Below are 26,306 nucleotides of genomic sequence, written 5' to 3' on the forward strand. Positions count from 1 at the left end.
GAATTGCTCATATAGTCAGTAGTATGAATATGCTAGATATACATCTAAAAGAGATGTATTTTTAAAACTTTCATGTGCACCTGTAACACTGTAAGCTTCAGCAGCCTTGCATTCAACCAATAAAACATTCTTTACTCAGTTCACAAAAAGTTGGAGTTAGGTCCAAACCCAACAATGCTGGCACCATAAGTTGCTGAAGCCTCTTCTCATTGCCTTATCCCTCCTCCCATAACAACCAACCCTCCCATCCATCCATCCACCCATCCATCCATCCATCAATCCATCCATCTAGGCCCTCTCTTCTCCTCCTCCTGCTCCCCCATCCCATCCTATGCCCTTCTTTGTCCCTTTGAGTAAGCAAGGGGTGCATGCCTAGGCACCAATTTGATTTCCTCCCACTCACCAAAGATTTGGCCACTGACTAAGCCTGACTTATATGATGCAGAAGGTGTTTCTTGTGCAACATAGTCTCTTCTATGCCCAGTGCCCTCTGCTTGTGCCACTTTAAGGGGTCTTAGGAATCATTTGATAAACATTTGTTCCTGTCTGTCAACTAAAGTAATTTTGTTCTTCCTTCCCAACATGAAAAACAGTTCTAGAGTGTAAAACCATCGGATTACAGGCTTGGATTTGTCAGTCTGTCTGAGTCCAACCTTCGTTTCCTTCAGGAAAAAACCTATCAATAAGTCAATTGCAGTGTCAGATACAAATGTTTGTAGCCATTCTGCAGTCTTTCACATTGAAGCTGAAAACATTTGCTTTGGAGTAATAAAGAACAGAAACTTTAAAGACTGACTGCAGTGCCATTGTGGGTAAGCTTCCTTCCCAAAGTCCTTTCCCTGCCTTCCTTCCTCCCCTCCTTCTTTCCTTTTGGATTTTTGAGTTTTTTGATTTGTAGGAGCTATGTAGTTTGCCGCATTTACAGTAGTGCATATGGTGGTAATGTGGGTTAAAACCTTGTGCTGGCAGGAGTGATGACTTGAAGGTTGGGTTGCTGACCTGAAGGTTGCCAGTTCGAAACCGACCCGGGGAGAGCCCAGATGAGCTCTCTCTATCAGGTCTAGCTCCATGTGGGGACATGAAAGAAGCCTCCCACAAGGATGGTAAAAACATCAAAACATCCGGGCATCCCCTGGGCAACGTCCTTACAGACGGCCAATTCTCTCACACCAGAAATGACTGTAGTTTCTCAAGTCGCTCCTGACATGAAAAAAAAAAGCGAAGCATCAGGTTGTTCATGTTATTGTCTTGGCTTCCATTTCTGTGGAATGGATGAATCCACATTTTTGTAAGCATTTTAAATAAGGCATTGAACATATTTGGTTCAGCACTTTAAATAGCTCATTTCAGACAAAAGCCCAGAGAGAATGCAGCACTCCACTCTTACAGAAGCACATATCTGCTACTTCCCCACATGTACAGAAACGTGCTAACATCAGTGAGGATGCCTTACCTTACAATTTATCCAGCACTGGAGTATAGGTGATTGAACAGCAGAATACTGTAAACATGGTGGGAAGTTTATATTTGCTTCTCATAACACTGCATAAAGCAGTTGTAGAAAAGAATGTTTAATCATACTGGAACTGTAGCTTTGCTACTGCCTAGATTTGGGTCAGAAACTCTATAATTCAATTATTTTTGAACAAATCTTTAATGATAATAATAATAATAATAATAATAATAATAATAATAATAATAATACACTTTATTTATATTCCGCTTTATCTCCCTGGAGAGACTCAGAGCAGATTACAGAATACACATATAAGGCAAACATTTAATGCCTTTTACACAGTGAACAATGACATCCAATACACAGACAAAGGTAAAGACCTTCTTCTTTTCATCTCTGGTGTCTGGTGGCAATGCTCAACTCCAGCCATGGGGAGGAGCTCTTGTTCCATTTTTCCATGCCGCGGAGGTTGTTGTCCATAGACATCTCTGATCGTGTTGCCGGCATGTCTGCATATCTGCACAGCGCACCCTTATACCTTCCTGCCAAGGCAATACTTATTAATCTTTTCACCTTTCATGCTTTCGAACTGTTAGGTTGGCAGAAGCTAGGGCTGAAAGTCGGGAGCTCATCCCAATTTGCGGCTTTGAACTGCCAACCCTCCAGTCAGCAGATTTCCAGCAGCTAGTGGTTTAACCCACTGTACTACCACGGCCCTTTACATGCTTTGTTCCACTCTAGGTTTTGAGATTATTCTTGTTTTATTGGTCTTGTTATGGTAAACATTACCTTGGTGGAAAGTGTCCCTGTTCTTTAACCGTTGCCCATAGAATTGGGTCCATATTTTTATGTAGCTTCAAATTAGTTCCCTCTGGAACTAGTTGATTCAGCTCAATACTCTGATCTGAAAATATTGGTTGCACCACTATCTGTGATATCCCTGTGGGCAATAATTTAATTTTCTACTTTAAATCCTAGTCTCATTTACTGTATTATAGCAAAATATATTTATGCAAACCACGCATGCACTTTCTGGGCTATAAAAATCCCAAGTTCTCTAAAAGCCATTTTAAAAAAACAGTGCTTTTTAAAAAGAAAGCATTCAGTCAAGTCATTCTACTACAATAAAGTGAATTTTATAGATCTCTCAAAAAGGACAATTTAGATGAAGATAAAGTATTGTGGAAAGGGTCCTTTGGGAAGAAGTAAGCAGCAAACATGGCCATGAAACATTCACTTCTTAATGCAAAAATATACTTAAAGGAATTCACTTTCTAGTTTAGTTGAGACCTTGTTGATGCATTTTAGTTTTGACAGTTTCCATTTGTCTTGCCACATTAAAATACCCAGACGGATGGATTATTTCTCTCCATCCCCCATGGCTGTCCCAAAAAAAACATTAACAACTATGGTCAGGCTCTCAATAGATCCACATGCAATTGGGAACCATTTCTGTATATGCACAGTAATACAGGTAGAAAGAGCAATAGAATGGTTTCTCTCAATGGGAGTTGGTAGCTTTCATGTCAGTGAGAAAAGGAAGCCATTCTGAATTTCAGACTTGAATTTAAAGGAGCTTTCCAAGCTGATGAACCCTCACAGTGGGTATAGGCTCTGGAATAACTCCTTTAAAATTTTGAATAAAACTGAAGGCTCAGCTACATGGGCATTAAAGCACGAGTTGGCCTTTACCTGCCATCACGATGTTCCCCCACTTCCAATGAGTATTGCAAGTCAGGGCTGGCCCCACCATAGAGGCCACGTGAGGCGGCCGCCTCGGGCGCAGGTCCCCGGGGGGCACTGTCAGGCTTCCTCCGCCCCTGCGGGGGGGCACTTTTCCCCACCCCCTGCGTGGCGCCGGCGGGGGGGGGGGCGCTTTTCTCCACCCCCGCTTAATATTTTAAATTATCTCCGGCCGGCCCTGTTGCAAGTTAAACTGTCTTTGCCTTACTTCAAGCAAAGTAGATGCTCTGGAGTTTGCTGGAAACTCAAGAATATTCTATGGTTTTCAGGGCAGTCTGGACACCACCATCAGGTCCAGTGTGGGCCAGTCTGGTGGCCACATGGGACACTACCCCATCATCTTTTTGCTCCACGGGGCACTTATGTGAACACTAAAGTTCACATAAATCAGTGTTTCAGATTAAATGGTTAAAATGTGCATAATTGGGAGAAACATGCAGAAACATGCTTCAGTCAATGAGGAAGAGCTGTTAACTTTGGGTAAAGTGTTGAAATAATGGTTCAAATGAGAAAAATGTATTAATATTTTGCATTGATTTCAATGGAGGAAGAAAACACCAAGTATTATAAGCTGATATAAAACAAGGACTGTAGGTGGAATTCTGAGACCCTAAAGAAAAAGTTTTGTGAAAAGTTCACACCCCTCCTTTCTAAGTATGTGTAAAATGCATATAGGCCTTGCTTTTACTTTTTTGTAATATGCCTAGAAGCCCAGCTTTTTTTAAAAAAATAAAAAAATAAACCAATATATTTTTAGCTGAGTCCTCCTTCACATTCTGAGTTGCGATAAAATAAGGTTCAAAGTTCTGAGACATTAAAGTGACTAACATAATGTCGTCAAGGAAGAATTATATACAGTGACAAACCAATGTACCTCCAGGGTAGTCATCTGTCAAAGAACTCATTTCACATTTCTGTCTGTTACCTAAATAAGCAATAAAATCCCATGATTGTGCCATGCAGAGAGGTAGCATTGATAGCCCTGCTTATGAAATTTTAACAGAGCCATTGCCGTAAATAGCAGCGTGTGCATTTTGGAATCCCATGTTGCCAGCTCTGTTCTGTTATGATGATGATTATGATGTTGTTCTTATTTAGAACAAATCTAATCTTAACCTTCCCTTTTACTGACCTCCGCCTCCTTGTACAGTTCCACCCACTTGATTTCATAGGCTGTATGCAAACAACAGGGTTTTATTAATCGCTAGCACATAAAAGAACTGTGTTCCATTTACTACCAGCGCTGTGTTAATCACAAAAATAGATCCCACAACCTCAGCATGAACAATGGCATAATCAATGCAATATGCAGTGATGCTGAAGATAGGCATTTATTTTAAAACCATTTTCCTCTCCCCCCCCCCTATCCTTCCATCTACCACTTTTTAAAAAGGAGAATTGCCAGGAGGGAATGAGGCAAATGTAAATCAGAATTCACTTCATTCTGTTCCTGTCTTTCTGTTTTTAATGCTGGCTGCTTTCCCTCCATTTATCCTCTGAGTCCTGTTATTAGTCCCAATTCCAGTTCACCCTTTGATACAATGAGATTTGTGTATATGTTGACTCCACATTCAATGGGTCTATCCTAATTAATTCTAATTAATCAGTAGAATTTAGACCTATGTTTTCTTTTTCTCTTTGGTTCCGTGTTTTTAATAGTGTGATTGTGAATATTACATACATTCTAGCAATCCCTATTCTTTTTGATGTCTCAAATTTTTAGGGTTTTTTTTTTTGCCAGAAATGATCAAAATTCAAATGCAAGAGAAAGAGAAACTGACAGAATAGGGTTTTTTTTTCTACTTATCCACAAGCAATTGTTCTGGTGTTTGTTGGCTCTAAAGGCCATTGGGAGATATCCAAGTTACTTAACATATTTGAGAGATAGTATTCAGCACACTGATAATGCCTTTAAAGTTCAGCCTAAAATTTTGAGCCAATTCACTGGTCGACTGATATCAGAACCACCACCATTATGAGCCCTTCCAGACAAGTTCTATATCTCAGGATCCGATCCCAAGTTTTCTGTTTATTCCAGATTATCTGGCAGTGGGGAATACTATAATCCAGTTTAATGCAGAAAACCTGGGATCAGAACCTGGGATATAGGCCTGTCTGGAAGATTCCTAATATCTCTCTTCTTTCTGGAATAGAGTGTTCATGATGGTCAAATTCTATAGGATTTGGGAATGGGAAGAAGGTACATATTGAAAAGACACAAAGCGGTGTATTCTGTATGAAAGGATTTGGTGTGAACTGAGGAAAAATGTATGGCTGATTGGTTTTATAAATGATATGGACAAAAGTAATTGTGCAAGTGAATGTAGGATAAATCCAGAATGATGCAGGGTGACTGTCTTCAAAACATGACACCATCCTTTGATGCTCGTACAAGAGCTGTGACAGCATATCACATAATTATAGAATCAGAGTTGGAAAAGACACCAAGGGCCATCCAGTCCCACTACCTGCCGTGGAGGATCACACAAACAAAGGACTCTCTACAATTGGCCATCTAGCCTCTGCTTAAAAACCTCCCAAAAAGGAGATTCCACCTGACTGTGAAGTAGCATATTCCACCCTCAAACAATTCTTCCTAATATTCAGGTGGAATCTCTTTTCCAGCAGTCTGAAATCATTGCTCCAAGGCCTCTTCCACTCAGCTGTATAAACTCCACATTGAACTGGATTATATGACAGTGTGGACTCAGATATCCCAGTTCAAAGCAGGTATTGTGAATTATCTGCCTTGATATTCTGGGTTATATGGCTGTGTGGAAAGGCCCCTACTCTCTATAGAAGCAGAGAACAAGTGTGCTCCATCTCCAGTCTGTTAAAAAGTCTGTGTCTGCGTGGGAACCATTCAGCAGTAAGTGTAATGGAATACAGTGGGATAATTTTCAACAAAGTATATGCAGGATCTCATTGCAAACAATGACATACAATACCACACCTGTTTCTCCTCAGGGACAAGATGTAGGGGCATTTGAAAGTGGAACATAATCTCATTATCTCTTAGTTTTATGTCTACTAAGGACCCTTCCACACAGCCATATCACACAGAATATCAAGGCAGAAAATTCCACAATATCTGCTTTGAATTTGGTTTATCTGAATCCACACTGCCATATATTCCAGTTCAGAGCAGATAATGCGGGATTTTATTCAGCTGTGTGGAAGGGACCATAGTTAGTAGTGTTTATGCCATCACCCTTCCTTAACAGTGTTGGGTTGCTAAGGACAAAGACCACTGATTAACGGGAATTTAATGAAGTGGCTACTGCCCTGGGTAGAGGGACCTCCAACGTTGTTTTGTCTGGATTGGTACATGGCATGCCCAAGGTTTTCTGGCAATCAAACAGTAAGACTTGAGGTGAGAGTGTAGAGAAAAACTGTCAGTGAAATAAAGGCTCAGCAGGTATGTGCATTTTGCTTGGGTTCAGAGAGTTTGTATTGATCCGTGTTGGAAGTAGTACTGCCAGTGCTGGGAGTGCTTGTTTCCTAACACTTTCTTCATAATCTGTAAATAAATGGATATTAACAAAGACACCACAAGGCTTTGTGGCTTTCTCCTGGGAAAGAAGCTGGCATGGAGAGGCCTCTCGGAGCTTCCTGCTGCTTGATGAGAGGGGGACAAAACAACAGGAATCCCGGTTCCTGAGTATGCCATGGACTGCCTCCCAGAAGGCTCACTTCAGCACTGGAGAGAAGTATTGGAACTACCCAGTCAACAAACTGCAAAGGATTTTGTGAGCTCACGTTCAGATTCTGAATGCCTGCCAGGTGCTGTTTTGCCCTGCTGCTCCTATTATTATTATTTTGAGGGAAAAGGAAACTTTTAAGAATCAACTTTGGAAGCTCACATTTTCCTCTTTCTAGTTTGCCCAGAGAATGGCAGTTGATGTGCAAAGGGGCTTCATTTTGTCTCTCTGTGTGTGGAGTGTGCGAGAGTGTGTGTGCAAGCTTGACACATTGAGAGCTTGAGACGAAATCCTCCTCTGTGGAAATAAATGGTTAAGACAGGGAAGACACTGCCAAGCTCTGAGAAATGCTAAACAATTACTGCAAGCTAATTTTGCTAACCTCAGTTAAATGCATCCTACTTTCTCACCCAACTCCACCTCGTGTAACTCTGCACTCACTCTCTGCTCCATAGGCTTATAGACCGAGCTGTGATTAAACTTGACCTAAATCATAATTTAATTAAAGAAATTAAGTTGAGTGAAAGATTTTTTAGTGTCAGGCCACTACCCCGATGATTCCTTTTAGTACATTTGCAGCTTCCCAGCACAACAGCGGGGTACATATTTGAAGACAGGGAAAGGAGAGGGAGAGTTGTTCAAATTCTGAGCATTTTCTATGACTGGAATAGCCTGAACTCCAGTGCCATGTTCTACCAGCTGTCAGTGATTAATCATAATGTATGCAATTGAGGCAGAGAACACAACATAATTATGTTGCTAAAATATTCAGAAGATTTCTGGAAAAGGTACTTTGGATCGAATGTGTGAGCAAGTCCTTGCCAAATGATGTTGCCTTGAAGATATTCCAACGCAGTTTTGCAAAAAAAAAACACCTTGTACTGGTAGCTAACTGGTAGAAGGGCAGTTGCCCACAGTGTTCAGCCATCTTCTTGCCATTTTGTCAATTATTTACCATCTGGTTGGGGAAAGCACCTGGCATACTAAAATTGTTGAACTGGCTCCATATTGCACAGGTAACATCAAAGCCCTAGAATGGCACTGGCAGTTCACACATCTTTTGGGGAGTCAATTGTGTATTGCTAATGGAGAGCAAGCTAGTTCCTATGTGGTTTATTGCCACTTCTGTGTGCCTCCATGCCTTGGCATGTGAATTTCGGCTAAGAAGGCTTAACTATGCATTTAATAACAATGTCATCATCACTCTTTGGAACTGACACTGATGCTTATTAGGCCTGTGTGATCAATGAAAAAAGGTTTCAATACTCATTATAAAATTAGGGGGTGAGAGGAAGTAGTTTCTAAAGTGTTTCCAAAATTGAATGGGATCTGTATCATAAACTCTTTTTCGTTACTTTTCATTAAGTAATTAATTGTGCCAATGGGGAAACTTCGTGGGTAATTTTCTCCCTCATTGTTAGAGATATTGGCATGAAACTTACTGCAATTATAGAACACATTTACCACTGTTAGCCCATCAAGTTTCAGAACGTTTCACTCAACCATGGATTTTTGAAATGTTTGCGAACAACATTTTTAAAGAAAACTACAATAGCTATCTCCTTGAATTTTTTATACAATTACACAATATAATAAGGGATCATTCCTCATAATTTCAGAAAGATTGATACATCTACTGAGTTTAGGATTTTTTTTAAGTTTTGACAAAAACATAAGAAAAGCCACAACAGCTGTCTCATTGAATGTCTCTCATATTAACCAATAGAACTTTCATTTAAGGATTTCTTCCCAGCCCAGCAAAGATTTATGTACTAGAAATATCCGTCAGTCCTCCTCTTAGCAGATTCAACAATTTATTGGAATTCTGGCTTGTTGCTGCTATGAAGGGACAAATCTCTCCCCCCTCCTGATTGGGGCTTTCTGATGCTAAGCAGAATTATGGGAAATGTAGTTTAGGGTAGGGCCTTTTGAATTCCCTGGCATAGGGCTCCTTGCCTTCCCAAACTACATTTCTCTCGGTCTCTTTCCCAGCTCACTCATCTTGTCTCACCCTGCTGATTTCCTCTCCTCATGGTGAGAGGCCATTAATTTAAAGAGAATTAGCAGCTTTTTTAGCTTCACCTCGCTTGCACTGAAAATGAATCTGACTTTGATAGGCTTCCAAGCATTACAGAATTAAAATGAAAAAGTATTGAGTGAGTTTTGATTCTTACGTTTTTGCGTGGGTGCCACCCCTCTTCCGGTGTTTCTTAATATCTGTTCATATATACAAAACTTATGAATTAGATACGACTTACTAATTATAAATGAAGTTTTGCACATTCCTAATGCTTGTAGCTACTATCATCCTAGCACTCTTATGGCTGTAGCTCTTCTTTTTCAATCTACTACACAAGGAACTGAAGATGTAATATGAAGAATCTTCACTACCAGAATACCCTTCTGTTGTTATGGGAGCTATTTGGACAGTGGAACGTATAATCATATAGTAAGGAAACATCATACAGTTTCTAAGATGAATTACATAGCCAGTCAGCAGACGCCTAACATTTTTGTCTTTCCATATTCAAGATAGGATCAGAAAGTGATGTGAAAATGTGTTCTCCTCTTACAATGCAAGTGGAAAATGCTGAAATGCTTTCTCCTGTTATTGCTGTGAGATTGCCTTCTGCTTTCCACAACATTCTTCTTTCATCCTCTCCTTTAGAACTGTTATTGCACCAGCTGTTTCACTTGTGGGCTGCTGTTGCCACATGCATTGAGCCTTGCCCCCTTACATACTAAATTCCACTTCTTAAAAGTGGTAGGAAAGTATTTGGGCTTTAGCAAGTTTCTTTATTTTCTATTTTTAGAGGACAAACCATTTGTCTTTCTCAGGAGCAAAGCAGTTGCTTTTTAAACAGGGGAATCATTTTCACCATTTTACAAGCTGCAGATATTTATATCAAATCTTGCATTTCTTTCAAGAAGCAAAAGCGAGGAAACTGTTCATAATGAATCAGTGGCCAGTTTGAAAAAAGAAAGCAAAGCATTTCATTTGTGCTATTCTACCATAACTTGCAAATTAGGCTTTTGCATTTGGGTGAGTCACTGTCCATTTCTGCTAGCCAGATACCAGATGCCCCCCATATTCATTTTCCAGCACTTCCTGAAAATGGGCACGCTGCTGAATGGGAGTTTTTGTTCTGTATCCAAAAAAAAAAAAAAAGAGTTTCTTTTTGAACCATTGGCAGTAACAGGGTTAAGAAAACACCATTATGGGGCTCCCCTTTCATATCCCTTACTAAGACCTGAATTTTAAAAAGCATCACTGTTATCACATTTTCTGGGTCCTTCCCCTTTGTGGAAAGGGTTTAATGCTTCTTAAAGCTATTATACTCTAAAGGAGAGGCTGAGGGAGGGGGGGGGGCTCCTTGACTGGACTTAGCCTTGCCCCCACCCCCTTGCCGACATGAGCTGAAAGCCTGGCTATTGCTGCTGCTAAAGTTTTCCATGTTGGTGGAGGAGGAGGAGGAAGAGGAGGAGGAAGAGGCTGGACCTGGGAAGGTTTAAGGTACCGCTCTTTCCAGGATTGTTTGTTCTTAAATCCCTTATTAAGAGCAATGATTGACCTGTAGCTCAGCCAAGCTATCTTCCCTGGACTACCTTTAAAATCCCCTCACTTGCCTGCAAGGGTTTCAATTTCCTTCCTGCTTGAGGTTTTGCTTCCTTAAAGCTGTTTCTATGTTGTTTGGGCCTCTGCCGCATGTAAGCCACGCCGAGTCCCTGTGGGGAGATGGTGGCAGGGTATAGATAAAGTTTTATTATTTATTATTATTTCTACTCTAGATGGGAGCCCCGGTGGCAAAGTGTGTTAAAGCACTGAGCTGCTGAACTTGCAGACCGAAAGGTCCCAGGTTCAATTCCCGGGAACGGAGTGAGCGCCCAATGTTAGCTCCAGCTTCTACCAACCTAGCAGTTCGAAAACATGCCAATGTGAGTAGATCAATAGGTACCGCTCCGGCAGGAAGGTAACAGCGCTACATGCAGTCATGCCAGCCACATGACCTTGGAGGTGTCTACAGACAACGCTGGCTCTTCAGCTTAGAAATGGAGATGAGCACCAACCCTCAGAGTCAGACATGACTGGACTTAACGTCAGGGGAAACCTTTACCTTTACTGCTCTAGATGAGAGGTAGACTTCTCTTTTTGTTTGCTGGGATTACTATTAATAATTATTATTATCTGTTTGAAATATTTTCTGAAGGAGAGGAAGGGAAGGAGAAAAAGAAGTGAAAAGGGTGACTCTCCATTTCCAAGCCCCCAAATACATGTGTGCACACCCCACCCACCATCCCTCAAGTCCCCAACTCCCAGCCAGTCCCACTAAATAAAAGGAATCAGGAAAATAAAGGAAAATCAAAAAGTGGAGGAGCCAAGAACGGCTCCTGCTTGCTTTTGTATTGGGTGGGTTTTTGTACCTTACTCTTATGTGCTCCCAAAGTACCGAAAGAAACAGAGGAAATGGAGAAAACTAAATCTGCCCACAACCCTATTGCAGATCCCTGTTTTTAAATTGTTTCTTTCTCCTCAGAACATCAGACAGATGTTTGTATTTGACCCTGACTATAGCTTGGAACCATTTAAGTTTCCTAGTCTAAAATGACACATAGTGACATGCAGCACATTTGCTATCACATTTGGAATGAATGACAGATTACTTCAAATCAATTATTGTTAAGCGAGAGATTGAGGGAAAAGGAGATGTAGACATAGTGAGGCAGTTGTCAGCAAAATAAAAAATTATATAGTTTCTAGTTTCTGCTGTAGCAAAGAGAGGCAAACAGAAGATACTGTTAAAATGAGACAAAGAAAAAGATATTTTTATTTCTGGTATGTCATCTGGACTGATGCCAGGCAGTAAATTTGGATTTTCCATTGCCTACTACAGAGTGAATGAGAGAAAGAGATAGAGAATAAAGCTACCAAACATATACATCTTCATGCCTATTGTTTTGAGAGATGGACTATTTAAAATCTTTCCATTTGCTTTGCTTCTAGTGCCAATATAGAGAAGTAATTAGAAAAAGTTATTCATCAATAAAAGATGTACATCAAGAGATTGTTATCTGGAAACATTTTCTTTTCTTTAGATCTTTGTTGAGGTTTGAAAAGGTTTCCTTTAAAGCTGAGTAGTATATCCATAAAACAGTTCTCGTCTTTTGGCTCCTTTAAAAAAATCATTTGGCTATACACTAAACCCATCTTCTTGTCTATACATTTGCCTAATTTATAGCCATGCACTTTTCATATCCTTTTATGACATATTACGTTTTGCACTGCATTTGTTATATTGCTGCTTACTCTGGTATATCTTAAAATCACACATAACAGATTAATATGTTTGTTGTAAATATTGGTAGGCTTGCTTTACTGTTCCTTCTAACATTACTTTTTCCAGATCGCATTCTGAAATGTCAGCAGAGAACATGATTGTTTTCATATGCAAATTGTCAGGGTAATGGTTCGGGATGCTTCTTTGTTGTTTATGTGCCTGAGAGATTGATCTCAACGTCTGAATATTACAAAAATGTACATCTGTCTCAGTGTTTACATTTGAAACCAATCTTGTAAATGGCCATAACATAGGTCAGCATTCCCTAGAAAATCTTTGAAAACTAACTTGAATAATTACATGATGACAGCCCATCAGAGTGCATGCTGAATCATAGGCTTCTGTTTCCGTACTACACCATTTGAATTTTCATAGATACGAATCATAGGCTTGCTCAACATGAGCCGAATGGAGACTAGTGGGCAATGGAAGAGAGTCTAATCATTTCAGTCGATATTGGGTTTGTGCAGCACATTTCGGTTTGTGGTCATCACCTCTGATTTAAGCCCCTCCTACACTGCCATATAAAATCCAGATTATCTGCTTTCAACCAGATTATATGACAGTGTGGACTCATATAATCTAGTTCAAAGCAGATAATCTGGATTATCTGCTTTGATAATCTGGATGATACGGCAGTGTAGAAAGGGCCTTAGTTATTCTTTTGTGACATCCTCTTTCATTAGAGTATGCTTGGAATTACCTGGAAATGACAATGTCCCACATACTGATATTATTTGCCATAGAGTGTAGATGGAATAAGATTAGATATTCTTCTTTCCATATTGAGGACAACAATGTTATTCTGCTGAGCAGATTATCGTTATGTTCCTTAAATTGATTCTGGCTAGTGGCAACCCTAATCTATATATTTTTTTCTGGTACTATTTATATAGAAGTTTGCCATTGTCTTACTTCATGGATGAGAGTGCATGACTTGGTCAAGGTCATCAAATGGGTTTCCATGGGTGAGTGGGCATTAGAACCATGTATCTTGAAATCCTAATCCAACATTTAACCACTCTACCATGTAGGCTGTCCTTGAAATATCTCTCTTTTGGTATCAAACCCCAAAGAGTAAACTAAAGGCATAGGTCTAGGAAGAACTTCTAACAACAGATGTTGTGTTTGAGTGATTGGGAACAGTATTTAACTCTGTAATTTAGGCCCCTTTTACACTGCCATATACTCCAGATTATGAAAGCAGATAACCACATTATCTTCGTTGCACTGTAGCATATGAGTCTACACTGCCCCATAATCCATTTCAAAGCAGATAATCTGGATTTTAAATGGCAATGTAAAAGGGGCAATACAGAGAAGGGATTCCCCAAAATGCAAAGGCAAGAGGCCACTATAACCAGAAATGTAATCTAATAATATAAACTATAAGACAATATTTCCTATATATGCTATTGTCATAGAACATTCAATGTACAAATAAGGATGATAGAGATTCAAAATATACTAAATGCTTCAAAAAACACGTATCTAAATCAAAATATAATCAATGTGTTACAAACACACATACATTCATAGAAAGCAGAACTCTTATATTAAGGGTTTGTGAGTCCAGTGACAACCAGAGTTCATGTTCCACTAATCACTAATCACTATAAATCACTAATTGTAAGTCCAAATCTATATGTCCAAGTTAGTGAATCCTTTTTTAAAAAAAATCAAATGTTTTAAACAAATCCAAGGTTTGTCACCATCCACGACAGGTTTCAACTGTATAGTCTTCCTCAGGTGGTAGTTTATGAAGGTATGGAAAACCTAGAATAGTCCATTAGTGATTTATTAGTTATTTTTATTTCTGCTCTTTTTGAGGCTAGATCGGCAGGAGTGCTGCATCACCCCACAGGATCCCTAGCCATGATTGGTGTGGTTCCTTTTTGCCTGGTTTGTTGTGGTTTCAGGTCTGGCACAGGGATGAAGGTGGGCTGCTGAACTGGCAGCAGAGCATGGCAGGAGCTGTGAGGCAGATTGCTCTTTGCTCCCTCTCCTTCCCTGTCCCATTGAACAATAGGATTCTAATTACTATGCCTTTGCCTATCAGACATTTACCCTACAATTTTGGCTGTTTCTGCCTGTGGTGATTTTGGCAGCAAGGCATAATGCAGGAGTGGGGAATGTAAAGCCCGTGAAATCATTTGTTTTGACCTGGCATGGGATAGGATGCCTGCCTCAGTCCTCCCACTTGATTTAGCCCAGTTGCTCCATTGAGCCATTACACTGACTCTTCTGTGGCCAGGTGTTCCTTCCTATTCAGACCCAAGCCACTTCTGGGCTCCTTTTCTCATGCAGGTGTGTTCTGCTTCTTCTGCTCTTGTTTTTGTGGCATCCCTTAATAATAGATATATAGAAATAAAATCAACCCATTTGGAAAGCGAAATGATGCAAAACTTAGTAAATGTTCAGATCAATCACTTTTTGGCTTCCGGCAGCCATTGGAGGAGGAGCAGTCTCAGTTGAGCTCTGTGGCAAGTTAATTGCAATTTTTCTATTTTAAACCTTTGACTTAGTAAACGTTCCCGATACTGTTCCATTATCCGGGCGGATGCCACAAAGGGGTGCTAGACAGAGAAGAATAATCAATTTTATGGAGGACTTGAAAGAATTAAACCTTTTCCTCCTGTTTTCCTGTTGTTCCACCCATGTTACCATCCTTGAAATAACCATTGTTTATTCTATAGAAGGGGGGGAATCGCCAGCGAAAATGGGAGAAACTGTTTTCCTCTTTCAACTCTCCTATCCTCCCGCCCCCACAAAATAGACTAAGGACTGGGCTGTGGCACAGCTGGTTAGTAGCCAGCTGCAATATCACTACTGACTGAGAGGTCATGAGTTCAAAGCCAGCCCGGTCAGGGTAAGCTCCTGATCATAAATAGCCCAGCTTGCTGTTGACCTATGCAGCCAAAAGACAGTTGCATCTGTCAAGTAGAAATTCAGGTACCGCTTATGCGGGGAGGCTAATTTAACTAATTTACGATGCCATAAAATCTCCAGCAGTATGCGGAAGATGAGGAAGTTCCATCAAGGACTCTGTGTCGCAGTTGATGAAGCATCAGCTCTCCCTGTGGCCAAAATTGAGCATATCCTCACGAAGCCAAAAGCTGGAGTGTTAAATTGCCTCTGTGACTCTGTCTATATGTGGTTGTCTATCTATGTTGTTTGTCGAATGGCATTGAATGTTTGCCATTATATGTGCATTGTGATCTGCCCTGAGTCCCCTTCGGGGTGAGAAGGGCAGAATATAAATACTGTAAATAAATAAATAAATAAATATCCTTCTCTGTCTAGGTCCCCTTTTGGAGTCTGTCCAGATAATGGAACAGGACCATGTTCCCATAGGCTTAAATATTTTCTTCCTTCCCACCTACTGCTTCCTTCTTCCCTTCTTTACTCCAACCTTCGTTACCAGGCTTCTCTTCTTCCTTCTCTTTACTCTAGCTTTCTGGGCTTAGTTCTTCTAAATCCCAGTTCAGTATTCATACCAGCACACCGCAGTTCAGGCATTCTGAAGGTCTTTTTTAAGCCATACTGCTCGATTTTCGCCTACATTTTGTCTCAAAGGTCATTACAATACATCTAAGCAGTTACATTCTTAAAGTCTACAGTCTTAAGCATGCATAAGAAGCACTGAGTTTAATGGGACTCACTTCTGAAGAAACATGATTGGGATTTCACAGTAGATGTAGAGCAAAGTTAAAGGTATCCCCTCCACATTAAATCTAGTTGTGTCTGACTCTGGGGGTTGGTGCTCATCTCCATTTTTAAGCTGAAGAGCCGGCATTGTCCATAGACACCTCCAAGGTCATGTGGTCATCATAACTGCATGGAGCACTGTTACTTTCCTGCAGGAGCGGTATCTATCAATCTACTCACATTTGCATGATTTCAAACTGCTAGGCTGGCAGAAGCTGGGGCTAATAGGAAGAGCTCACCCTGCTCCCCGGATTCAAACCGCCGACCTTTTGGTCAACAAGTTCAGCAGCTCTGCAGTTTAATCCGCTGTGCTATTGAGGGCTCACAGTAAATGTAGTGTGTATCATATCATAAACTTCTACATTTACATGTTTTACAGAAAGGGTCAAATATAGCTGTCAGAGAGAGGATTTGGTTACTCCTCTACTTCCACCCCCGTTTTGATACCTTGGAGACTCAAAGGACTGTTCATTGTGGAGAAATAATGGGTGAAGAGAGCCCTGCATGTTGTTATGTTGAATGTTATGTTCTGCTTTTCCTGTTCCCCCTTCTCCTCCTCTTTGGCAGTGGTCGAGGATACAGTTGTTACAATGGTGCATAAGAATAAACATGACCACTATTTCTTCACATACCCCAAAACTTGTAAATTAGAGGAAGTGTTCGAGTCAAGGTAACTTGATAAGTTCAAAATGCAAGTACTTGCTTCTCTCAGGCCCCTTCTACATGGGATTATATGGGAGTGTGGACTCAGATAATTCAGTTCAAAGCAGATATTGTGGATTATCTGCCTTGATATTCTGGGTTATATGGCTGTGTGGAAGGGCCCTCAGTTCCATGTTCAAGTCATTTATACTCCGTAACTCGTACAGATCAGCTCTTTCTTTACAAATTATACCAAACATTAAACACACTGGTAGAGAAAGAATGCAACAAGGGTGTCCTTATTTTGGAGAACCTGAAAATTTCAATAATATGCAGATTGGAATACAATGCAGCTTTGCATAATGTGGAAATTAACTACCCAAATTTAAATGTTGCTCACTTTGGTCTTCTTTTGGTTGTTCTAGTGTGCTTTCAAGTCATTTCTGCCCTACAGCAATCTAAAGATGAACCTATCACAACTGATGCTATTGGTGGTGGGTTTGGAGAGTATACCATCTTATTATTAAATACCTATTGTTGGGATTAAAGTAATTCTACTCTCCAAACCCACCACCATGTGAGTGATATTCCTTCAATGAAGCCAGTCTTTTCCATCCTCTTCTATATTCCACATATTCCCAAATCTGTTTGCTTGCTGGACACAGGGGGTGTCAGTTCTGCTGCTGGATGCATAATATTGTAAAGAAGCTAAAAGAGTAAGGAAAACAATTTTATATAGTTTTCAACAAAGAGATTTTTTCACAGGAATGACAGGCTGTAACTCTCATGATTTTCTATGGCAATAACTGTTTGAAAGACACGTCTATATTGACATAATCCAAGTGCTGCAAGGCTGTGAAGTGACCTGTGCACTTATACGATAAAGGTACAGTTTATTGAACAAATAAATAAATGGAATAAAATAAAATAAGAGTACAACTGTAGTAAAACTGCTTGAATTCAGCAGGATTTCTGTGAAACACTCTTACCATAAAATGCCTTTTAAAAATGAAACAAAAACAAAGCAGTGAAGAAATCGAAACATCCATCTGAAATATACAGAATAAAATTTTACATTCTAATGTTGTTTTACTTTAACTTTGTCCACATTTTCTCTTGGAGTGTGTGGAAGATATAGTTCTTCTCCAAGACTTGTGATCTTTTTATGGGCTGGGAGTCCAGTGAAGTACTAAGAAATTGCTGTAGTTAGCCTTCCATTTCAATCAGTTGAAACCAGTATGGGATGTTGCAGGGCAGTGAAAGGTCCGGGGTCCTCAGCATGGCTCCCTTGAATGGGATGCAGTGACACTGATTTATACCAGTTGAGACTCTTGCCCCCAACGCTGATCTCTGAGCAGCAAAGATCAAATCTGCGAGATCTATGGTTTGGGGAGAAAACAAATGCCTCTACACTAGTGCCACCTGGTGGGTTTTTTAATGCATCACTTGCAAAGAAACAGTAAGAAAATGAATTTTCTTGAAAGACGATTTAGCCAGTAACAATGAAAAAATACGTTCCTGAATATTGATTTAGGATATGTTTCCTCCCTCCTTCCCTCTCCCCTGCAGTAATAATATTATAAGGACTGGAGGTGGCACAGGGACATGGCATATAAACGGCAACATAAAAAATGAAGCAGATCTGGAAATAAAGTCACTACTGCTTCAGAGTGGGTTGTTTATTATTACCAAACCCTTTACAGAATTAGTTGATGTACATTCACAAACGAATTCTAGTTCCCTCCTCCCTTAGGTTTCCAGCATTCGTTTTTAGACTTGATCCAGGCTTCGTTTCTATCCTCCTTCTTTGTGCTTCTGTTCTCGTTCTCTCCCTCTCCCTCTCATATGTTTTCTCTTACATGGTTTGGCCACCTTGTCTAATCAATTACTCTCCAGTCCTGTTGAAATTGCCTTTAAAATACCAACTTCTAGACTAGTGAGAACAGAGGTTCCCAGGTTCATTCACAGTATGCTTTCAAAAGTTGGTGCTCTCTGCTTAAAGACCTTCGGCCTGAGATGTTGCTTTTATTTCCAGGATTCAAGAAGCAGGAGAATGAGTGTCAGTGGCAAATCCAGCCTGTAGAAAGTTGCCGTGCTGCTGCATTTTGTCTTTTTTCCTCTCACACAGCCTTCAAGTCATTTGTCATGCATTTTTTATAATGTGTTGAACATTTTGAAGGGTTCAGATGTAAGGTGAAAATGTTGACAGCTTCATCCAGGATTTCTGCATGCTACGTAACCCTGATTTTAATGAGTTTTCCATGTTTCAAGATGTAGCTATATTAAGATTCTTTCCGGCGTGAACTCCCCTCCTTTTTATTTTTTGAGAATTCACAAAGACAGTGAGTTGGAGCCCAATAATGCAAACTTTCCCTACTCATGCAAGGATTCTCTTCTACATGCCCCTCCCAGTGGCAGCCCCACATCAACCCTGGAGAAGTGGGCACACTTTGGAGTTAGCCTAGAAGGATGAGGCTGAAACATGCCATACAGTATTCCCTCACTTATCATAGGGGTTACATTCCAGGATCACCCACGAAAAGTGAAAATCCACGAAGTAGGGACACTATATTTATTTTAATATTTATACATTATTTTAGTAGTTAGGTGGCCTTTCTCTCCTTCGCAAGCCCCAGGGAGGCTCATGGGCCATTTGCTGAGGCAATGAGGTGCAGGGAGGGACGTTAAATCTGAACCCAGAAGGAAAAAAATTATAAATGCTAACCTTCCTGTCTTATGTGGTGTCTCTGTTGTGAGGGGCAGCATTTTTATTGCTCATGCAGTTTGTCCTAACTGAAGTCAGTGAAACCCTTCAATCTGCCATACTGTTAGCGGAGTGAATTATTAAATGAAAATGGATTAGAGCCAGACTTCATCTTGCTTGGAGCAGACCTGCTGATATTTGAGTGAGCCTTGACACATCTGGTTGATTCCACCATGTCTACTCTGAGCACAACTAGGCCTGAGTAAATTGCCATTTATCACTTTGGGTCCACTTTTCGTTTTATGATTGTTTCATTATCAGTCCAGTCCTAGACCTACTACATTCGTTCCCAAGTTGAATTGCCAATAGATGCATATTGTGTAACCTCTGTTGTTGTTTTTGTTTTATTTCTGGCAGGTGACAGTGACACTGAAGTGAAGCCAAGTACCGAGGAGCTGGAAAATGAGAATCAAGAAGAAGGTTTGTGTAGTGCTGAGCTGTGTTAAAGCATTCTATCACCCTCGCTTTCTCTACCTTGGTGAACAATAATCCTAGTCAATGCTATTGACTGAAAGCGTTTGTACATTTTCACCGGATTAAGTCGGGGCTTGTGCAGTTCTCCCATTGGGAGACCAGAGCTCTATTCATTATGAATGAATGTATTCCTTCCAGCTCAGGAATGCAGTCTTTCCTGTCAGTAACTGCCAGCACATTCACTTCTTAAGGTGGAATAGATCCCAGAAACCCTTTAAATGGAAAATGTTTTCAACAGGATAGTAGATGGTTCACATATCAAAGGAAGAATGGAATGTGGAAAAATGAAGCATGTGATACATGCACATTTTGTATTCAGGCTTCCAAGTAACTATTTTTCTAGGCAGCTTTGGACAAATTGAATGAGTCATACTGACATTTTAGAACCAATGCACAACAATCTCAAACCAGAGAATGGGTATTAAAACTTATAAAGGAGTGATTTGAATCAAACCATATATTCTGAATAATGCTTTTAAGAGAGAGCATTTTAAGAAATTAAAAATGGTAAGCTGTATTCAAACCAATATCTTTTCCTTTCTGTGTGTAGTAGAAATTTGCCCACCATGGCCTAAAAGCAAGTCATGATAACTAGATTTGTCAAAATAACAGAAGCGACAGGTAAACATTGCTATGAAGCTCCTTATCCCCAAAGAGATTGCATTATATACTCCACATACTTCAAACAGCACACTCGGTGTCCTCAGTGACCCACCTCACCCACACTAATGGTATATTCCGTTGCTTGCACATATTTAATTCAAGTAACATGACCCATCTCTTCATGAAAACTTTTCTATCAGCTTTGAAAGCTTTTATTAATACTTAGAAGCTACAGCGAGAGAGGCCCAATCACTCAAAGCAGCAGAGCGAAGCCGCCAAGCTATCCAGCCTACATTACTGAGTCATTTGGTCTGTGTATACCGCATTGTGGATGTTTCTAAAGAGCTAAATTTATGTTGCAGCAGAATCCCCTCCATCTTTGCCTCCTGTTATGGTCTGGAGGAGAAGCACTGTATAAGCTATCACCACTTCTTCCACGGGCTGTGATTATTCAAAGGTTTTTTTGGGTTTTTTTGTAGATGCAATGTTCTCCTGTAGCTTTCAGATTTAAGCTTGCTTTATCTGCCTCCACCCCATATATGATGGCACTTTTATATCTGCTTAGTAAGTGTTTGCACATGTGCGGTCATGCGCTCAGGCTTCATTGAGACTTGAAATGAAAACTCATTTTAAAGTAAGGCAAGAACCCTGTTTGCATCCTTCATTTCGAAGCTCAATTTTTATTTTGGTTATGTTTGTTATATTATTACAATGTTTCATGAAGATGTTATTTCTACATTGGTGATGGGATTGTCTCTCCACTGCCACTTCCACCCAAGTGATAGGATATAGAGCCCGGCTTAATCCTGGGAGTTTTCTTTCCAGGACATCCTAGATCTTTACATATGAAAAATACAAAAAGTCCCCTTCTGGTGATTTTAATGCATCAGAATTGAACAAAAATGATAATGTATTTCTTTGTTGTTAAGTCCTCATGGGCCATCTAGTCCAATCCCCTGCCAAGAAGCAGGAAATCGCATTCAAAGCACCCCCGAAAGAAGCCTCCAAAGAAGGAGCCTCCACCACAGTCCAGGGCAGAGAATTCCACTGCCGAACAGCTCTCACAATGAGGAAGTTCTTCCTAATCTTCAGGTGGAATCTCCTTTCCTGTAGTATAAAGCCATTGTTCCGCATCCTAGTCTCCAGTGCAGCAGCAAACAAGCTTGCTCCCTCCTCCCTATGACTTGCCCTCACATATTTATACATGGCTATCATGTCTCCTCTCAGCCTTCTCTTCTGCAGGCTACACATTCCCAGCTCTTTAAGCTGCTCCTCATAGGGTTTGTTCTCCAGACCCTTGATTATTTTAGTTGCCCTCCTCTGTACGCTTTCCAGCTTGTCAACATCTCCCTTCAACTGTGGTGCCCAGAATTGGACACAGTATTCCAGGTGTAGCCTGACCAAGGCAGAATAGAGGGGTAGCATGACTTCCCTGGATCTAAACACTAGACTCCTATTGATGCAGGCCAAAATCCCATTGGCTTTTTAAGCTGTCGCATCACATTGTTGGCTCATGTTTAACTTGTTGTCCATGAGGACTCCAAGATCGTTTTCACATGTACTGCTGTCGAGCCAGGCATCGTCCCCCATTCTGTATCTTTGCATTCCATTTTTTCTGCTGAAGTGAAGTATCTTGCATTTGTCCCTGTTGAGCTTCATTTTGTTAGTTTCGACCCATCTCTCTAGTCTGTTAAGATCGTTTTGAATTCTGCTCCTGTCTTCTGGAGTGTTAGCTATCCCTCCCAATTTGATGTCATCTGCAAACTTGATGATCGTGCCTTCTAACCCTTCGTCTAAGTCGTTAATAAAGATGTTAAACAGAACCAGGCCCAGGCCGGAACTCTGCGGCACTCCACTTGTGACTTCTTTCCAAGATGAAGATGACGCATTGGTGAGCACCCTTTGGGTTCTTTCGCTTAACTAATTACAGATCCACGTAACCGTAGTTTTGTCTAGCCCACATTTGATTAGTTTGTTTGCCAGAAGGTCATGGGGGACTTCGTTGAAGGCCTTACTGAAATCCAGGTACGCTACATCTACGGCGTTCCCTGTATCAACCCAGCTTATAACTCTATCAAAAAAAAAAAAAGATCAGATTAGTCTGGCATGACTTGTTTTTGGTAAATCTGTGTTGACTATTAGTGATGATCGCATTTGTTTCTAAGTGTTCACAGACCACTTCTTTAATGATCTTTTCCAGAATCTTACCTGGTATCGACATAATTGTTTGGATCATTCTTTTTTTTCCCTTCTTGAAGATAGGGACCACATTTGCCCTCCTCCACTCTGCTGGGACTTCTTCCGTTCTCCAAGGACTCTCAAAGATGATTTCTAGTGATTCTGAAATAACTTCAGCTAGTTCCTTCAATACTCTTGGATGTAGTTGATCTGGCCCTGGGAACATGAATTAATTTAGAGTGGCCAGGTGTTCCTGGACACCTTGTTTTCCTATTTGGGGTTGGATTTCCCCTAATCCTTCATCCATTCCATGTTGCTGAGGTTGAAGACGGCTTTCTTTTTGTGAGAAGACAGAGGCAAAGAAGGCATTAAGCAGTTCTGCCTTTTCCCTGTCCCTTGTCACCATCACCCCATCTTCTCCTCGCACAGGCCCTATCACTTCCTTGATCTTCCTTTTTCTACCGACGTAAGCAAAAAAGCCTTTTTTGTTGTTTTTAATGTCCCTGGCAAGCCTGAGCTCATTTTGCACTTTAGCCTTGCAAACCTTTTCCCTACAGGAGTTGGCTATTCCTTTGAATTCTTCTTTGGTGATTTCTCCCCTTTTCCACTTCTTGTGCATGTCTCTTTCGAGTCTTATCCTGGCAAGAAGTTCTTTGGACATCCATTCTGGCTTCTTTGCACTTGTCTTATTTTTTTTTCTTTGTTGGCACTGTTTGCATTTGCACCTTGAGTATTTCACTTTTGAAAAACTCCCATCCATCCATCTTTAACCCCCTTGTCTTTTAGTATTGGCGTCCATGGAATGCCGCTCAGTATTTCCTTCATTTTTTGGAAGTCAGCTCTCTTGAAGTCCAGAATGCGGGTTTAACTTGTCTTAATTTCAGCCTTCCTTTGTATAGCGAACTGCAGGAGCACATAGTCACTTGCCCCTAATGATCCCTATAGATTTGTTGTTGTTTATTCATTCAGTTGCTTCTGATTCTTTGTGACCTCATGGACCAGCCCATGCCAGAGCTCCCTGTCAGCTGTGGCCACCCCCAGCTCCTTCAAGGTCAATCCAGTCACTTCAAGGATACCATCCATCCATCTTGCCCTTGGTCGGTCCCTCTTCCTTTTTCCTTCCTTTTTCCTTCCACTTTCCCCAGCAACATTCTCTTCTCCAAGTTTTCCTGTCTTCTCATGATGCGGCCAAAGTACTTCAACTTTGCCTCTAATATCCTTCCCTCCAGTGAGCAGTCGAACATTATTTCCTGGAGGATGGACTGGTTAGATCTTCTTGCGGTCCAAGGCACTCTCAGGATTTTCCTCCAACACCACAGTTCAAAAGCATCTATCTTCCTTCGCTCAGCCTTCCTTATAGTCCATCTCTTGCATCATAGGTTACTATGGGGGATACCATTGCTTTAACTATGCGGACTTTTGTTGCCAGTGTGATGTCTCTACTCTTTATTATTTTATGGAGGTTGGCCATTGCTCTCTTCCCAAGAAGTAAATGTTTTCTGATTTCCTGGCTGCAGTTTGCGTCTGCAATAATCTTTGCGCCTAGAAATATAAAGTCTGTTACTGCCTCCACATTTTCTCCCTCTATTTGCCAGTTATCAATTTCTCTGGTTGCCATAATCTTGGTTTTTTATATTTAACTGCAACTCAGCTTTTGCACTTTCTTCTTTCACCTTGGTTATAAGGCTTCTCAGCTCCTCCTTGCTTTCAGCCATCAGAGTGATGTCATCTGCATATCTAAGGTTGTTAATGTTTTTTTCCAGCAATTTTGGAGATAGAGTTATGTAATTGGACATAGATATTTGAGGTCTGTTTCTAAAACCTTTCTCCTTGACTGTTTTATTGTGAAGTCTTGAAGGAAGACATATGTGGATTTTAAGGCATCTCCTCCACTTTCATTCCATGTGAGAAGAGATCACTACTAGTGTTTACCCATGTAAGGCTGAACTACAGGAAAGGTTTAGTATGTCTTTGGAAACAAAAATCTGTGCAAAGGGGAAAAAACAGATATTTTCTATAGATTATGGATTTTCCTGTGAATTCCAAAGTTTGAATGTCCCCAAAGGGCAGTTTGTCACACCCTTCCAAAGTTCAAAGAACTCACCAACTATGTAAAGCTTCAATATAAAACAAGTCTATTTGAAACCAAAATGGCTAGGACTGTGCTAAATTGAGCATTCAGACTGCAACCCTTAGCTTGGAATAAGTCCCACAGAATACAGGGAATTTTAGCTGAGGTAGGCATGCATTGCATTATGTTGCCAGTCAAATCTAGTTTTAGCCCTGGAGTCCTCTCTCCACTTTTGCATCTGGAAGGAGGAACCTGGAATTTTCTCATTCAATATTGCTCCCAATTTGGCCCATCAACTCATCATAGAATTTATACAGGAACATAATGTCAGAAGGATCCCCTGGTGGTGCAGTGTGTTAAAGCGCTGAGCTGCAGAACTTGCAGACTGAAAGGTCACAGGTTCGAATCCAGGGAGCGGAGTGAGCGCACGCTGTTAGCTCCAGCTTCTGCCAACCTAGCAGTTCGAAAACATGCAATTGTGAGTAGATCAATAGGTACCGCTCTGGTGGGAAGGTAACAGCGCTCCATGCAGTCATGCCAGCCACATGACCTTGGAGGTGTCTACAGACAACACCGGCTCTTCGGCTTAAAAATGGAGATGAGCACCAACCCCCAGAGTCGGACATGGTTGGACTTAACGTCAGGGGAAACCTTTACCTTTACCTTAATGTCAGAAGGAACATCATCTTCAGCATCGAAATGAGGGGGGCACTTTTCTAGCATGCAGACCAAATAAAATGTGATAAACATGAAGAATAATTATGAATGCTACGAATCAGTAAATACTCCTAAGAAGAGTTGGAATTCAGATAAGCAGAATAGCTATTTATTATACATATCCCTTGTTATTATACACATCACCCCAGAGGCATAGTTGTTTACGGATCTAACTCTGGCCATTATCCCATTGAGGAACCAAAGAAAAGCACACAGCTGATGACATGAATAAGTTATGCATTTGAAAGCAGGTGCTAAGAGTTTATGTTCATTGCTAAACTCAAATTATAACCTAATAAGTATAATTTCTCTCTTTTAAAAAACAGATGAAGCAAAACTGACAGTTACAAACAGCTCAACAGATGGAGGAGAGAACCTATGCAAGGAAAAAGGTACTGATAACAAAACTGACTTTTACAAAAACAACAAACTGCAAATCCCCAAAGGGATTTTTTTTTTCAAAGAAGCAATATTTTCTGTTAAGCTCAGAAAGGCCAGATGTCAGATAAACAGTTCTGGGATGTCTTTTAGAAAATCTTTTTAATGAACTACTTGGCATCTTAGTTGTGCCAGTGGGGAATGTTGCCATGCTTTTTCAACTACTATCATAGATTTCCCATAAAAATATCTTCTGGGTCATAGAAAAATCTCATCCCTATATATGTGGGGGAAGGTTCAGACTGAGGCCTAATCTGCTCTGCCCAGATAAAATCTAGATTTATTATCTGCTTTAAACTGGATTATATTAGTCTGCATTGCCATATAATCCAGTTCAAAGCAAATAATCTGGATTTTATATAGCAGTGCACAAGGGGCCCCAGGCTGCTGGAAGAAAGATTTCAGTTAGCTCTGTTGCACTATGGGGGAGAAGAGAGAAAAGGAGGAGACAGGTATCAATGCATTGTGCAAAGCT

General features: G+C 40.6%; 1 protein-coding gene across 5 annotated transcripts in view; it reads left to right on the forward strand.

Moving 5' to 3' along the window:
- The window catches only part of macrod2 (mono-ADP ribosylhydrolase 2), a 1,355,048-nt gene that overhangs the window by 1,206,814 nt on the left and 121,928 nt on the right, over positions 1-26,306 (forward strand). For all 5 annotated transcript variants that reach the window (XM_062969120.1, XM_062969122.1, XM_062969121.1 and 2 more), the window contains exons 12-13: positions 19,708-19,770; positions 25,720-25,785. In XM_062969120.1, coding sequence (XP_062825190.1) covers positions 19,708-19,770; positions 25,720-25,785 — 129 coding nt within the window. The remainder of the gene's footprint in view (positions 1-19,707; positions 19,771-25,719; positions 25,786-26,306) is intronic.

This window comes from Anolis carolinensis, chromosome 1 (assembly GCF_035594765.1).
Source record: "Anolis carolinensis isolate JA03-04 chromosome 1, rAnoCar3.1.pri, whole genome shotgun sequence".
In the NCBI taxonomy this organism is placed as follows: Eukaryota; Metazoa; Chordata; class Lepidosauria; order Squamata; family Dactyloidae; genus Anolis; species Anolis carolinensis.